Raw genomic sequence first — 14,906 nt, 5'->3', positions numbered from 1 at the left:
TGTCATTCTCTCTATGGGCCAAACAGTAGAGGGAGATGAGACACACACTTTGCCAGTGGGTTTCACAGGTATTTGCTGACAGCAGAGGAATGGTCAGACTCAGGAATCCTGGGGTCAATTCCAGGTTCTCAAGTGTACATGTTCTAGTAGTTACAGACCATTATACCTCTGATCCCTTCTATTTCTGCCCCTCGTTCTGTCTGGTCCCTGTCCCAGTCTTCCTTTTGGCTGGTGTGTTGGTCTCCCCTCTCTGCTCTTCTCCCTTCTACATTCCAGTTAAGTTACCTCCCTCTCCTCTATACTGCCTGGGTGCTATCAGGGGGCATTGAGAGCACATTAGAGAGGGACTCCTTGCTCACAGTTCCAGTGTATGGCACCACAGTGGCCCATGGCAGTCAGCAGGAGCAATTACAAAGAAAGTTCTGCTCAGCACTCACATTCCGAGTGTCATCAGCAATGGTGTAGTCCTAAACTACAGTGTCTCCGTACCAGCCTGATCCTTTACGCCTCATGCTACTCTAACTCTGCCCCCACTCTGTAAGGGATGGTGCACAGTGGTGTAGCAGAGCCAGAACGCCATGCTGGTGCATTCCAGTTCCACTACGCCACTATTCCTCAGTTGCTCTGTGGGGATGGAACATGTGCCGCCTAGTCAGCACGTAGGACAGGGATCGGCAACCTTTGGCACGCAACTTGCCAGGGTAAGCACCCAAGCGGGCTGGGCCGGTTTGTTTACCTGCCACGTCCGCAGGTTCGGCCGATCGTGGCTCCCACTGGCTGCGGTTCGCCACTCCAGGCCAATGGAGGTGGTGGGAAGCGGCAGCCAGCACATCCCTCAGCCTGCGCCGCTTCCCGCTGCCCCCATTGGCCTGGAGCGGCAAACCGCGGCCAGTGGGAGCCGCGATCGGCCGAACCTGTGGACGCGGCAGGTAAACAAACCGGCCCGGCCCGCATGCCAAAGGTTGCTGATCCCTGACGTAGGAGATGTGGGGGGTGGAGGGGGGTTGGAGCGGGACATGATGTCTGCAGACAGAATCTGCAGAGAATTTAACTACCATGCTCTAACATCCCCCAACTGAGCATGGGTGAATTATGATTTCCAGAGCTGTATAACTTGGGCAAATTTGAGTGGATTTTCATGGGAACAGCAAAAGGCACATTCCTGGCACCAGGATGAGCTTCAGTTGTAAGAATTTTTTAAACATGGGGAAAATATATTGTTTTGCCCTAATTTTGTTCTTGTAAACATCTGAACTGTTTTTCCGGAAACTGCCTCAGAAATAAGCTTGTCTCTGTCACCAACAGAAGTTGGTCCAATAAAAGATATAACCTAACTTACCTTGTCTCTCTAATATCCTAGGACCAACATGGCTACAACAACACTGCATGCAATCATTAAAGTCAGGCTATTTCACGCCACAGGGAGGAGCAAATTACAAAGATATGGGACCCGCACAGAAAACACTGTGCCACCAGCTCCTTCTCTTTTATGCTTGTGGTGGCAGTATGCTATGTGGAGAAAAGTTGTCTCTTAAGGCAGAGCATAAGACATTAAGGCTTTATAGATCAAAGCCAAAACCTTAAACTTCAGGCAGTCAATGCAAATCATGGAACACTGGCTGAGTATACTCTTGGCAAGATACTCCACTTTGTTAGTATATATGAAAACCTGATTGATTATTTGATCTGTTAGTCATGCACTAGGCTACATGTACAGTAGCATTGTCTTTCCCTTTATATTTTAATAAAATGCATTAGTCTCCCCTTTTCCCCTTGTAGGCACATTGTCATGATGTTAATATGATTTCATTTTTTCCCCTTGTCAGCTTTGATCTCTGATAACAGACTATATGTGGATTTCACATCCAGCATGGCTGACAAGAGGAGTACAGGTGGACAGTCACTCTTGCTGTTGCTGATCATTGCTGTGGCCTTTGCACATTTAACTGTCTGTCCATTTACAAAAGTGGAGGAGAGTTTCAACCTCCAAGCCATCCATGACATTGTGTACCACAGACTGGACTTGGAGAAGGTGAATAGGAATTTATGGTCTGTTCAAGATAACCATCTCTCTCTTTCTTGACCAGCACAAATGCAACATGAAGCATAAGAGCATTATTTATTTAGTTCTGCTACAATCATCTGTTCTTAGATGTTATTTCTAGCTTGCCTGTCTTACTGAGCCTTTCTTTTCTTTGCAGTACGACCATCATGAATTTCCTGGAGTTGTCCCAAGAACGTTTCTTGGACCAGTCTTTATTGCTGCGCTTTCCAGCCCAGCTATATTCATGCTGTCAAGGTTGCAAATGTCCAAGTTTTACTCCCAACTGATAGGTATGAACCTTAAATCAGGTCTGAAAGGAGATCTTGTACAGTGCTGTATTCTGCAGTACTGGTCTGTAACACTGTTGTAAGATATAGTGTTTTTGATCAATGCTAGAGAATATGGTAGTATATTTATTTTATAAGTGAACTTGCAAGACTGAAGTTGTTTAACTTAATGCTAACTTAAAGGTTCCACCATCCTTTTTGGACCAGGTAAACAACACAAAGAAAGTTATATTAAAGTAACAGAGTTCTAACAGAAAACTGAGGGAATGGGGGAAGGGAATTCAGAATTCACTTCCAAGATTTTCTGCATATATTGTGTTTTATTTAGACATACCAGCATCTACCGGTAGTCTGGTGGGTCTGTCTACCTGCTAGACAGTCAGCCACACCCTGGGAGCTGGGGACCAGGGAAGTGTTTGTCTCTCTTGGTCCTCCTTCTCTGAATGAGCTGGGTCCTCACTTATATCTTCCTGCTGGGAATCAGCGCCAATCATTGGCTGCTGCTTAGTTGGATTTGGTCACTCCCAGCACCTGTCTTCTGGGCTTCTCCTTTGGCCAGGGCTTGCTGCTCCCTGGCTCCGCAGGCCCTTAAAGGGGCAGACCACCCTGCTACACCACCCCATGTAACATCATTCACAGAACTCAACCCCTTCGATACTGAGTCACAATCAAACAAGGATGGATTGCATTGGAAACACTACCTTGGATACTTTTTTCTTTTAAGTCTGATCTAAAATATTGTATTGTAACATAATTTGCCTGTTTCTTTATACACTCCTTACCCCATCTTTTAAATATTGCACTACTTACAATATTCTTTGTATTTGTGCAATAGTAATTTAATATTTCTTAACATTCCTCTTTGTTGTTGCCTCCATCAATAAGCAACCTGACATTGCTTTCTTATCTATACTTTTTTTTTCCTCACAAAAGTCCGAGGAAGTCTGGGGCTTAGTGTGATTTATGCACTATGGAAATTAAAGAAAGAAGTTAGAAAGCAGTTTGGATCAACAGTATCAACGATCTTCTGTCTAATAACTGTTACGCAGTTTCATCTAATGTTTTATTGCACTCGAACACTTCCCAATATGTTCGCACTTCCTGTTGGTAAGCATTTATTTTGAGGATGTCATTTATATTTTGAAATTATTTCTATTATTATTGATTGTGAATGCATATGGCAGGGGTGGCCAACCTGAGCCTGAGAAGGAGCCAGAATTTACCAATGTACATTGCCAAAGAGCCACAGTAATACGTCAGCAGCCCCCCATCAGCTATCCCCGCTCCCAGTGCCTCCCACCCACCGCCAGCCCCGCCAATCAGCGCCTTCCCCTCCCTCCCCGCACCTCCTGATCAGCTGTTTCATGGTGTGCAGGAGGCTCTGGGGGGGGGAGGAGGAGGAGCGAGGGCTCGGCAGGCTCAGAGGAGGTGGTGGGAAAGGGTGGAGAGGGGGCAGAGCAGAGCCAGGGATTGAGCAGAAAGCAGCCCCTGGCACACTGGAAAGTTGGCGCCTGTAGCTCCAGTCCCGGAGTCGGTGCCTATACAAGGAGCCGTATATTAACTTCTGAAGAGCCACAGGTGGCTCCGGAGCCACAGGTTGGCTCCTGGCATATGGACAAATTAATGCAGTCAGACCAAGTTAATGTATATATGCTTGATGGCTGGACTGTGTGGCAAGGAATCTGGAGAACTGTGGTTGTATGTTTTATAGCATATGTGTTAAAATAATTTGTTAAACTGAAGTTGTATTTAAATATATAGGGAGTTTACCAAGTGACTTTGATTAAGTAGAGATTTGACTACATTTATTTTATTTATAAAACATGCGGCCATTGCACAGCCTCTGGACATTCTTGCAGTTTAATAATCTGTAATAAAGGTAAAGCTAGTCTGTGCAGGAGACAGAGCTACCTCAGGGGCCAGTCCAAGACTATGCAATGAACTCCCTTCCGAAATAAGGACCATCAGAAACCTCAGCACTTCCCTCCCCAAGTGCAATATGCTCTTCTTTGACTTGATCTAAATGCATTTGAAAAATAAAAAATCCCCCAAACCAGAAGATTCCACTGCACACACAATTCTCCCTCTGGAGAGAGGATGGGAGAAACAACCAGACACATGTGGCAGATATTAGTCGTGTCACTTAATGCACTACTGGAAGGTGCTCAGATGAGGGCAGTATAAGAACCTATATAGAACAGAATAAAAACACATTGAATCATCAGGTGACTTCTGTACAGCAATAACCTTTTCAAAGCACTGTACAAGGTGCTGAGACTCCTAAAATACTTTTCTACTATTAGTCTTTCATATAAGCAATTGCTGTAATTGCCACGTGGATGCTTTGTGATCATGACTGGTCCGCAATATGATCTTTGTTAGGATGTGGCCTGCACTATGAAAAAAGTAGAGAACCCATAGTGTATAGAGATGTGACATGTGCAACTAGCCACCCAAATGTATTCATATTTCCTTGTTCTTAGGAGACGCAGGGTGCATTTTCTTCTTGATGCTTGGATTTGAGTGCCATTAGCATTAATGCAAGGTATGCATAGGTCATGAGAATAACAAGCATACTAGCTGTCACTGAATAAATTATAATAGTAATTACCATACCACTTAGATTCAGAAAAGCTTTCAGTACCCTGTCACGAGTAGAGTTGTTCATGTCACTCGTTAAATATACTCTCTGGGGAGGGATTCCAGACTCCTTCCTTTGTGATACATCCGTTCCTAGTTAGCTAGTGCATCACACTAGAGTACTTTACAAAGGGCCCCATTCTGAATACCTTTCTCTGGCTTCAGTGAAAGCTTTGCTGCAGTAGGAATACTGAATAGGACCCAAAATGGGAGGAAATACTTGAATTAAAAAAACCTTAAAGATGTCCAGTGGTTAATATAGTGTTTTTATATCTTTTTACAGTTCTCTTAGCACTTACATCTTGGATACAGCAAAAACACGGACCATTTATTTGGTTCTCAGCACTGGCAATTATTGTTTTTAGATCAGAGCTCTGTATCTTCTTAGGCCTCATGCTTCTGGTGACATTACTAAGTAAAAGAATCTCCATTTTAAAGATGCTTTCCCATGCTGTTGCTGCTGGCGTTGTTTGGTTGGGTAAGTGCTAATTTTTTTTCATTTAAATTAATATCTAATATTTCCTCTTTTTTCTAAGGTCTTCTTTTATTTAAAAATATGCATGCAGTAAAACTTACTTAATAGAAAGTGAAAGTTAAGAATAAATTCCCTCTATTTTCACCACAAGAAAGCTAATGTATTCATTAAACTGGTGAAATTTTACTCTGGGAGAAATGCATGATATTTATCAAAAAATCTTAGGACCATATTGTCTCCTAAACAAAAGGAACTAATGTAGTGGCCAGAAAATGCTGCACGTTTCAACTTGTGAAGTTTCCTAGAGTGCGCTGTTATGGTAAGGTGAGATGGAGTTTCCCACTCACAACGGTCAGGGGGGTTGGCCATCATTACCATCAAATGGCCTGAAATCTACCACCCGTAACAAGCTCAGACCGGGAATGAGATGTAATGTGATGTGACACAAGATGATATTGAGGAAGACGGAAGGAGGGAGGCTTACACAAATCAGGTTCTAGGGATAGTTGAGTTGCCTGGTACATGGTATGTTCCCATCCTTTATTATTTCATTTCTTTAATTTGAATAGATTAGGTGTTGGTCACTGCTGAAAGACTGTGAAATCGCCTAGGTCTCAAGCCATCTGTGGAGGGCTGGAGCATATGTAGGTAGATTATTGAGCCTCCTCATGGCAACATGGCTCTCTTAAAAAGCATGCTCTCAGAGTCTGCCTGATGTTGGTTGCATCAATACACTGCCATTTTAGGGGCAGCGGGGAGGGTGTTACAGCATGGAGAGGAGAAACAGTGTAAGATAATTCTGAGCACATCAGCATTCACTTACTCTGCATTACCTAATGGCACTGTGAGATGGAGGATGCTACAGAGAGAAGCCACTCCCTGCTCCACATCCTTCCTGACCCACAGTCCAGACTATTGTTCACACTGGACATAGAGGAAGAGCACAGTATGAGTCTCTCTCTAATTGTGCCTGTGATTTCTACAATGAAATGCAAACTGTGCAACCACCTGTCACATTTCTATGTCAGCACAAGACTCAGAGTCTGACCTGGCTCCCAGTGGTTTTGATTGGCATTAGATCAGGCTCATAGGGTATCCCAGTCTATGTTCATCTCTTAGGCAAATGTTCAGCTTGGATGAGCTCCGCAGTCTAAGATATTTTTTTCTTCTTCTAGGACTAACAGTTGCTGTGGACTCTGTGTTTTGGAGGCAGCTTCTATGGCCAGAGGGGAAAGTGCTTTGGTATAATATAGTTTTAAATAAAAGTTCAAACTGGGGAGTATCCTTTAAGTATATATAGAAAATAAAGACATGGCCTTATGTCAGCTAAACTAAATATTTGTATTGATTTATTCATGGGACTCAGCTGTGAATGATTGAAATGTTTGGCATCAATGACAGAATTCAGTTGAAATTTACCTTGTGGGGTCCAATTCCAAGACATACCTCTCTCCTGTCCTCCTCTTGGTGCCTGCTCCTGCCCCATTAAAGTCAAAGAAAGCTTTTTCATTGACTTCCATGGGCACAGGATCAAGCTCTTTGTGCAGTCCTGCATTGTCCTTCAATCTCTTCACTGCCTTATTTTTCCCTCTTCTCTCCCTCTTGGTTGTGAATTCCACTGTCCTCCCCGTCACCTAGGCCTTGGGCTGCATCTACACTGGCAAAAACAGAACCCATCATTCCCCGCCAGTGCAGTGGTGGCAACAGCGGTTGCAGCTGTAATACAGGCAGCGACTAAGAGTAGGGTTAGGTGATCCAGTTGCAAAAACATCTGAATCCTGTCTATGCTGTAGCTTCTGCTGCTGGTAGCACCAGTGGAACAACCCTGATATATATATATATTTTAAGGGTACAACTTTTCCTATGTAGTCACGGCCTTGGTGTCATATTAACTCACCACCACTTCAGGCAGTTATTCCTTTACAAAACTTCTACAATTTGCCCTTTCCTTTTTGTATTTACTGCTAAGGGCCTGATTTGAAAATCACTCCTTGACTCCTCCTCTCTTACCTCATTGCCTCTAACCTTGAAAAGAGAAGAGGGCTTTTCATGGGAGTGCATTTTATCTCTCTATCCCCTTGAATCCAGCTCCCTTTCCGGCAACAGTTTGACTTGCTACCCACTTCTCATTGTCTAACTGTTTAACATTCCCAGCACAGCGTTTGCAATAGGAAGAGAGTGGGAAAAGACCAGTGGGTCACTGACTGCAATTGCAAGGGCAGCTGAGTACAAAGGGTGGGGGAGAAGGGAAGCTGTAAAGTGCAGGAGCATTAAAAAAAAAAAAAGAAAAAAGATGTTTTCAAATTACTTTGAAATAATTTGGAACAATGTGATAGCTGTAAACTAAATAAATTTATTGCATACTTGCAAAAGTTTGGCATAATATCTGAAAGGATAAAGTTATTTTAACCCAGACATTTGCTGATAACAATAACATCCTTAACTCCCTTTTCATCTTAAAGACTTCTCCCTTCTTGTGGTATTTCTATTCAGCCCTGCCTCGTGCTTTGGGATGCAGCATTATATTTGTGCCTCTAGGTGCAGCAGACAAAAGGACTCGGGTATTAATTCTACCAACGCTGGGTTTTATTTTTTTGTATTCCTTTCTCCCACATAAAGAGCTGCGGTTTATCATATACACTTTCCCCATCTTCAACATAGTGGCTGCCAAAGGCTGCACACGAATGTAAGTTCAGAGTAATGCTTCTTGAAAAGATTATTCTCAGTTCAAAACTTGTTAGTAGCTTACAAGATGCTGGTCAGTTCTTTTGTCACTTAGAGGAGAAAGGGAGATTAAATGTAATGTGCTAGCCAAAGGAGGGCATGTGATAGGGCCAGATTCTGTACCTGAATTGTTGTGGCCAGCAGTGGCAGCACAGGTTGGAAGTTGGCTGCCTTATACTAGCTCAGCACAAAGCTCTGAAGGTTCTCCCTAGCAAGAGCCACAGTGGGGTGCTCTAGGATTGGACTATGGGGCATGGGCCACTCTTTTATGAGCATCCTTCTTCTAACCTAGCAATGCCCCAGGAACATGTTATTTGGGCACCCAGCAGGAGTAAGATGGGGGGCAGGGCTGGGCTTTGGATTGCTAGCTGCCAGCCAGAAAATGGAAGTAGTTTAGCACAGTGGTTCTCAACCTGTTGTTGGACTATGTTTAAGGGGTCTGCAAAAGACTTGGACTGAAAACTGATAGAATTCAACAGGCAGTAGATCTCCAAAGATGTCCACGCCTCCATTCAAAATTTCCAAACTGGTCTGCACCTCCATTCGAAAATTTGCAGAGGTCCGCAAATGAAAAAAGATTGAGAACCCCTGGTTTAGCACTCTCTTTGCAATACATATGTGAACCTGTTTGGGAAAGCTTTTGTTACAGTTCCAGAATTTGGCCCATAGTCCTAGCCTTGTAACCAGATAGTTAAAATATCATTTATTAAATAAGTCATCAGTTAAGGCCGGAACTGTTACAACACTATAAATAAAATGGGATAGCTATTGTCTGACCATCATTAAAATGATTTATTAGAAATCTTATTTTATATGCTGTATAAATATAGGTTTTTGTTCTCCTTGATGAACGTGTGACTCCAGTTAATGAAAGTTATAAGTAGATATCTGCAGCAGGTTGTACCCCCAGCATAGTGTTATAATTCAGTTAATTTCACCCACAAGAGAAAGGGAGCACTGTATAGCTGTACTGTTTATTACCTTACTCAGGAGACTACTTAGTGCTAACATTTAACTATAGTGTTTATCTTAAAGAACTGAATTTAGTTGTTTAGATAAACAAATTAAAGTGAAATTCCAAAGTGCTTTGGAGAATTGTATATTTATTTCTATAGCTAAAGGTTAAAAACTCAGAAGTGTTAAAGGGTTATATTCTGAATATTTTATTATTCGTTGTAATTGTAACTATTAATTTGTCATTAAAAATAATTCCTTTAGAATTGGGGGAAAGAAATGCAGTGTTATAATTTTTTCATTAATATAATAGAACTTTCAGGCATCCTCACTCTTGCTTTTGTCCAACAGTGAAACTTTTTATTTTTAAAATGTTCTGCCCCAATAACTACAGTACTTACAAAATGTAAACGCATGATCAACAGCTAATTTTCATTCTGGTTTTTTTACCCCTTCACAGTTTGCATAACTACAAAAAATCCTGGCTATATAAACTAGGATCGCTGTTGGTTATGACACATCTCCTTATTAATGCTGCTTATTCAGGAACATCATTATATGTTTCACATTTCAACTACCCTGGAGGAGTTGCAATACAGAAATTACATGAGTTGGTGCCTTCAACAGCAGGTATGTAAAGTTGGTTCGAATGTAAAGCAGTGTTCATCTAACTTCAGTTTTGAGGACTCTTTGCTATACATTTCTCATAAATACATTAGATATTGTTTATTTTGGAATATTTACATGCATCTTTATTTAGCTAATTAGTCACTTAGAGGTATACTGTAGTTACAAGCATTTTGAAATAGTATTGTTTTTGTTGTAGATGTCTCTGTCCATATTGATGTGGCTGCTGCACAGACTGGAATTTCTCGATTTTTGGAAGTCAACTCGAATTGGAGGTATGTCATGAGCAAGGGGTTTTTGTCAAGACAGTAAACATTGTTTTTCCTTCTTGTGTGCATGCATGCTGGCAAACCTGATGGGCACTGATTCTTACACAGTGTATGTGTTAAGTTATAATCAGGGACAATCCAAATCTTCAGGGAATTTTGGTAAAGTCTGTAGGAATTCTCCACCAAACATGGAGCGTCTGTGAAGCTTTTTATTTTCTGTTTTTCTTGGCCCATTTATTGTTTAAGTACCAGAGATAATTTAAAGACACAAGAGGGAAAATCAAAAAATCTCTTAGCTTATTAAACTCAACTACCTTTGGGGTGACTGGATAAAAATGTGTCCTAGATAACCCTCAAAATCCTTCTTTACTTCACTGGATCTTGCAAAACACGTTGTGGTAGTCTATCACTTTTCAGCTGATGGCAGTAGAGTGTAAATAACCATTTATCCTGATTTTTAAGGACAGTGGCAAATATCTTAAATTGAAAAAATGTAACAAAATGTTCCGGTATTCGCATGTTCAAATATAGCCTTAGTTATGTGGAATATCCTTTCCATCATATAGAATATCAAACACAACAGTCATGCCCATGGATGAGGGCATCTACTGAGTGATTTGGGTCAGATCATCAGGAATGAAGTGGTTAACAATTTTGGCATTTAAGGGGCCCACTATTAAGATGAATATGGGAAGTTAGTATCTCCGGATACCAGTGTTCCAGTTTCTCAGCATGCAGGCTAAAAAAGACTACAGTGCACTTTCAATTCTCAAGGTGATCTCCACAATCATGGTCTAGGTCATTTATTTTAAAATGGAAGCTTAGTCAAAAGATATCAGCAAAAGGTGTGCAAAGGACTTGATCTTATAACTATTCAAGGCAATAGAAAAACTCCCATTGATAGAAGCAGAATTTGGTCTGAATTTAAGATAATTCCCAAATTACTTGTGCCTGGGGATTTCTACTTGGCCCAGGTCATGATTTTCAGGATCAGACTTATTGTTATTTGTGTTACTGTAATGCCTAGGAGCCCATGTTATGTACAAGGACCCCATAGTGCTAGGCATTATATATTAAAAAAAAAAAAAAAAAAGTTGTAATTTAGTTCTTGGGGTGACCTGAGAACTCATGATTTTTGGTCAGGGAGGAGGGAAAATGAGAAGGAAGAAGCAATTAGCTTTTGACAGGAGTGCAGAAGTTAGCCAGTTTGGCACCACTTATTGTTGCTACTTTTTCCTCAATCTAATGACAATACTGAATATGTTAAAGGGGACATTTCCTCACTGCTGTTCAACTCTCATGTTGGACTGCTCTTCACATGTTGGGATCTGGAGGAAGCTCTAAATCATGAGTTATCAGAAATAATTGTACAATGTTCCCCCCATGTGGTAGGACAGATATGGTAACTAGAGTACCCCAATTCTTGTTTATTCAGCAAGCTACTTTACTGAACTATTGGACTGGACTATTTTACGTTTTCTGTATATGATGCCTAATTTTGATGAATTTTAACCAGTTTTTGCTTCCCATTGGTGGTGCAGCATAGAATGTGAGGCCATAATGTGATGGGGGAAAAAAAGTAATAGCATTTTGTCACTCTGACAGATGTTGCAGCCTCATATGGAGGGGCAGTTTGTCCCTCACTTTGCTCATCAGAAAGGTGCCTCAAGGAAAGGCTGATTCATCATAAGGATCAACACAGGAGAGGTCAGGGATAAACAGCAGCTGACCACCATACACACTGGCACCAGGTTCTCATCACACAGCACAATAATGCAAAGAATCAGGGTAGCTCCAGACCTTCCCACTGGCACGAGGAAGCAAGAGCCCTTCAGATGGGTAGAAAATAATTTACTGTCTTCACAGACTGTAGACATAAAAGGATAATCACATTTATGGATAGAGTGGCTAAGCAGACTGATGATTCATCAGGATAACTGCAGTGTATAACTAGCAGTGTTTTGAAGTGGCATGCCCAGATATTCTATTTGCCTCAAGACAAATGCAGGAATTCCATTATCTGCCTTCAAAGAGAGACTGAAAGAAACTTTATGGAGATTCTAACACTGGATGGGTCTATAATCTTGTTTGCCTTTCCTCCATTAGCATGAACTCTTTGAAACAGGATGAAAGGTGCTGTATGAGCATAAGGTATTATTTTAAAATAATATTCAGGAAAGCTTGCATCATAATGATAGCTCTTTTACTAGCCCAGAGAGAGACTATGGGATTGGAATTGGCAAGGCTCTTGGCCAGATGTCATGTTCTCTCCACCAGATGTCCCATCTCAAAAGGTAGCTAGATCTGATAGTCCTTAAACTGCCTAGTCCCTGAAAGGTGGTTTCTTAGGAGAGATGATAAATATGTAGTTTGCATACATTAATGTACCATTACACAGTATATTTACAGGCTTCTTGGGATTCTACAGAATGTGCTTCATGCTGTGGCATCATCTTTGAAATTAGCGTTCTTAATGAGATTTTGCTGGAATGAAGGTTCTGTTTCTATTAACTTTTGTTATCCTTGCCCCTCTTGACTTCTCCATCACTGAGAGTTGCATCTCAGAGGTGAATACTGAGGGACAAGCAGTTGCTAGAGGACAAATGTATTTCCTGTAAGTTTTTCTCATCAGCTCAATGCTCATTAATTTGATTCAGCCTCAGCAAAGATGAGGCTGATTATTTCATGTCAAAAATAAGTTAGACAGATTGATCAGAGCTGAGTTTTAGTGTTAGAGTTTTGGAAACTTTCATTCTGGAATTACGGCCCTTCCTCTTGCTAATCCACAACTGGCAACTTTAGAGTAACCTTCAGATCCCACCAGGGAAGAAACAACTTAGATGGATTGGTGGACATACAAGTTGACACATAAGGAAGTTTGTTCATTCCCTCTTCCTTGCTGCACTGTTGCAAGGTGTAGAAGTGGGAACTCTAATTACACAAGGGAAGCAAATTGATAACTTAAACATAACTTTAGAAATTAGCTAAAAGATTTATCTTTATGAATCATTTATGTACAATGGAAAAGATACACATATAATGTGAAAATATAAATATTTCTTATCTTCCCACTATGTGGAACCTAATGCATCATGGTACACAGTCTCGTGAAGGCTATGATTTAACCTGAATCATTTACTTAAGAAAATAGCATTCCCTTAGGGCTATTATATTTTCATGGGCATGCTATGTTTCTATCTATCCTCCTTTAACGTATTTATCTTCCCAACAGCCCTGTGTGCTTGGGCTGTCATCTCCATTTTACAGATGGGGAACTGAGGAATGAAGCAACAAGTGGCCAGATATTTAGGTGTCTAAAGATGCAGATAGGCAATGAGGCCTAGATCCTCAAAGGTATTTAGGTACCTAACTCCTGTTGATTTCACTGAGAGTTAGGTATCTAAATGTCTTTGAAGATCTGGGCCCTAGTATAATTTACATAAGTACCTCAGCAGGTTAGGCGCTTCACATGCATGCATAGGCATTTCTGTAAATCATGCCAAGTACCAATCTGCATCTTCAGGCACCTAAATGCCTTTGTAACTCTGGCCCCATGGTCACACAGGAAGCCTGTGGCAGAGCAGGGAATGGAACCCAGGGACTCCCAAGTCCTACACTAGAGCCCTAACCTGTAGGCAATTCTTCCTCGTTTTATCAGGGGGGAGATGATTCAGCACCATCATGATGTGGGGCCCCCACTGCAACTGCCTGCCAGCAATGGGAGAGTGCCCCTTCTGCAGCCTATCCCAGTTCTCCCAGAAATAAGTCAGACCCTAATGAAAGCTAGCCCACTCCCCCTCCCCTGCAAATCACAAGCCTCACTGTAAACCTTTTCTCCACAGCTTTCAAATAGAGGGGCAGAGAGGAAATATACTATGAGCAGCTCATAGATCTCTATGGACTACCCTAGTAGCAGCAGGAAGAGTTGCTAATGCAATGTTTGACTTCCTTTAAACATTAGCACTTATTTCTGTGGCTCACATAATGAAGCATAATGAGAATTAGACTGAGAATCTTTTTGTTCCTTTTATGTTGTTTTTGATAGTACATGTCTATGCAGATAACTAGCAGAAGTTTAGTATGTTCTGAAAAGAATGCAAATAAATCCACTGCATACTCCTTACAGGTATGACAAAAGGGAAGATGTTAAACCTGGGGACCAGTTGATGTTGTCTTATACACACATTCTAATGGAAATGGATCCCATTCAAATATCTCATTACAAGACGACCCATCGGCCACTTGCACATGTATCAGGCATCAGTAGAATTGGGTTGAACCTTACCGCACTACCTCCTTTTACTTTAAACTTAAAACCAAAATTAATACTGTTAGAAAAGCTTGCTAGCTCTTCTCGACTATAAAGAAGTTTTTTGACATAACTTCACTGATGGCTTGATAATCTCCACAATAACTGCAGTTTGCCTTTCTAACAACGCAATTCAGCAGCTGTGGAAAAAATACAATCTTTGTATTGATTATTTACCTAAACCTCTGCTTCTTACATAAATTACAGAAAGCTTTCCAACGTTATGTAAATTCAATCCACATCATGATTGAGCTGTATATTGTATGTATCTTCAAGGTCAGCATTATTAAATAAATTGATTTGATTTAGTTTGGGCCTGATTACCAATGCAATATATACATGTTTTTAAATGCCTGGTATGAAAGATATAATGGAGCAGGCATATGCTATTCTGTGGTATTTAATCCTTGGGCATTACAGATGTGCTTGATGGTTCTACTGTATAAATAGTGATGTTTCCCACTAAATTGCTATGTGAAATTTTAATAATCTCATTTTGTATTATAGCAAAGCCACATTCATTGGAGCTTTGTCACTATACATAATTGTGCCTTGTAAACTGTTAAATAATTAAAGT

General features: G+C 41.1%; 1 protein-coding gene across 2 annotated transcripts in view; it reads left to right on the top strand.

Moving 5' to 3' along the window:
* Nucleotides 1-14,906, top strand: part of ALG12 (ALG12 alpha-1,6-mannosyltransferase) — a 21,502-nt gene extending 6,596 nt beyond the window's left edge. For both annotated transcript variants that reach the window (XM_024215675.1, XM_024215667.1), the window contains exons 2-10: nucleotides 1,827-2,032; nucleotides 2,202-2,334; nucleotides 3,265-3,438; nucleotides 5,255-5,449; nucleotides 6,622-6,725; nucleotides 7,909-8,132; nucleotides 9,585-9,754; nucleotides 9,951-10,026; nucleotides 14,147-14,906. In XM_024215675.1, coding sequence (XP_024071443.1) covers nucleotides 1,871-2,032; nucleotides 2,202-2,334; nucleotides 3,265-3,438; nucleotides 5,255-5,449; nucleotides 6,622-6,725; nucleotides 7,909-8,132; nucleotides 9,585-9,754; nucleotides 9,951-10,026; nucleotides 14,147-14,384 — 1,476 coding nt within the window. In that variant the 5' untranslated portion in view covers nucleotides 1,827-1,870 and the 3' untranslated portion in view covers nucleotides 14,385-14,906. The remainder of the gene's footprint in view (nucleotides 1-1,826; nucleotides 2,033-2,201; nucleotides 2,335-3,264; nucleotides 3,439-5,254; nucleotides 5,450-6,621; nucleotides 6,726-7,908; nucleotides 8,133-9,584; nucleotides 9,755-9,950; nucleotides 10,027-14,146) is intronic.

The sequence above is a fragment of the Terrapene carolina genome, unplaced genomic scaffold (genome assembly GCF_002925995.2).
Source record: "Terrapene carolina triunguis isolate 2854851 unplaced genomic scaffold, T_m_triunguis-2.0 Scaffold68, whole genome shotgun sequence".
NCBI lineage: Eukaryota > Metazoa > Chordata > Testudines > Emydidae > Terrapene > Terrapene triunguis.
This window is presented reverse-complemented; position numbering and strand designations above follow the sequence as displayed.